Here is a 1,707-nt window from a genome sequence, read left to right as displayed (position 1 = left end):
AGCTCGTGGAGACCAGGCCTACAGGGGATGGAACCTTCCAGAAGTGGGCGGCTGTAGTGGTGCCTTCTGGAAAGGAGCAGAGATACACCTGTCATGTGCAGCATGAGGGTCTGCGTGAGCCCCTCACCCTGAGATGGGGTAAAGAGGGAGATGGGGTGTCATGTCTCTTAGGGAAAGCCGGAGCCTCTCTAGAGACCTTTAGGAGGGTCAGGACCCCTCACCTTCCCCTCTTTTCCCAGAGCCATCTTCCCAGTCCACCATCCCCATCGTGGGCATCATTGCTGGTGTGGTTCTCCTTGGAATTGTGGTCACTGGAGCTGTGATTGCTGCTGTGATATGGAGGAGGAAGAGCTCAGGTGAGGAAGGGGTGAGGAGTGGGGTCTGAGATTTCTTGTCTTACTGAGAGTTTCAAGCCCCAGGTAGAAGTGTACCCTGCCCGGTTACTGGGAAGCACCATCCACACTCATGGGCCGACCCAGCCTGGGCCCTGTGTGTCAGCACCTACTCTTTTGTAAAGCACCTGTTAAAATGAAGGACAGATATATCACCTAGATTACGGTGGTGATGGGACCTGATCCCAGCAGTCACAAGTCACAAGGGAAGGTCCCTGCTGAGGACAGACCTCAGGAGAGCACTTGGTCCAGGACCCACACCTGCTTTCTTCATGTTTCCTGATCCCGCCCTGGGTCTGCAATCACACATTTCTGGAAACTTCTCTGGGGTCCAAGACTAGGAGATTCCTCCAGGACCTTATGACCCTGGCTCCTTTCTGATATCTCACAGAACATTTTCTTCCCACAGATAGAAAGGAGGGAGCGACTCTCAGGCTGCAAGTAAGTATGAAGGAGGCTGATCCCTGAGATCCTTGGGATATTGTGGTTGGGAGCCCATGGTGGAGTTCACCCAGCCCACAGTTCCTCCTCTAGCCACATCTCCAGAGGGATCTGACCAGGTCCTGTTTTGTTCTACTCCAGGCAGTGACAGTGCCCAGGGCTCTGATGTGTCTCTCACGGCTTGTAAAGGTGAGACCCTGGGGGGCCTGATGTGTGTGGGGTGTTGGGGGGAACAGTGGACGCAGCTGTGCTATGGGGTTTCTTTGACTTGGATGCATTGAGCATGTGATGGGCTGTTTAAAGTGTCACTCCTCACTGTGACGGATATGAATTTGTTCATGAATATTTTTTCTATAGTGTGAGACAGCTGCCTTGTGTGGGACTGAGAGGCAAGATTTGTTCACGCCTTCTCTTTGTGACTTGAAGAACCCCGACTTTCTTTCTGCAAAGGCACCTGAATGTCTGTGTTCCTGCAGGCATAATGTGAGGAGGTGGGGAGAACACCCCACCCCAGTGTCCACCATGACCCTCTTCCCCACGCTGACCTGTGTTCCCTCCCCATTTATCTTTCCTGTTCCAGAGAGGTTGAGTTGGGATGTCTCTATCGCTGTCTCAACTTCATGGTGCACTGAGCTGTAACTTCTTCCTTCCCTATTAAAATTAGAACCTGAGCATAAATTTACTTTTCAAATTATTGCCATGAGAGGTTGATGAGTTAATTAAAGGAGAAGATTCCTAAAATTTGAGAGACAAAATAAATGGAAGACCTGAGAACCTTCCAGAGTCCATGTGTTTCTTACGCGGATTTGTTGCAGGGGAGGAGAGTAGATGGGGCTGTGCCCAGTTTGTGTTCCAGCCACCACGGGCTTTATGT

At 51.3% G+C, this 1,707-nt stretch overlaps 1 protein-coding gene across 1 annotated transcript; it reads left to right on the top strand.

Annotated features, from left to right (window-relative positions):
• Positions 1–5: 5 nt before the first annotated feature.
• On the top strand, positions 6–1,604 carry LOC108526124 (patr class I histocompatibility antigen, A-126 alpha chain-like; the record flags this gene model as incomplete). Its single annotated transcript, XM_017866788.1, has 5 exons — positions 6–138; positions 240–367; positions 806–833; positions 975–1,022; positions 1,191–1,604. Coding segments are annotated over 5 exons (342 nt in total), but the record flags the coding sequence as incomplete, so codon positions are not given.
• Between the last annotated feature and the right edge of the window lie 103 nt (positions 1,605–1,707).

This window comes from Rhinopithecus bieti, unplaced genomic scaffold, assembly GCF_001698545.2.
Source record: "Rhinopithecus bieti isolate Rb0 unplaced genomic scaffold, ASM169854v2 repeat_19854, whole genome shotgun sequence".
NCBI classification, from domain to species: Eukaryota; Metazoa; Chordata; class Mammalia; order Primates; family Cercopithecidae; genus Rhinopithecus; species Rhinopithecus bieti.
Note: the sequence above shows the minus strand (reverse complement) of the source record. Positions and strands in the feature narration are given on the sequence as shown.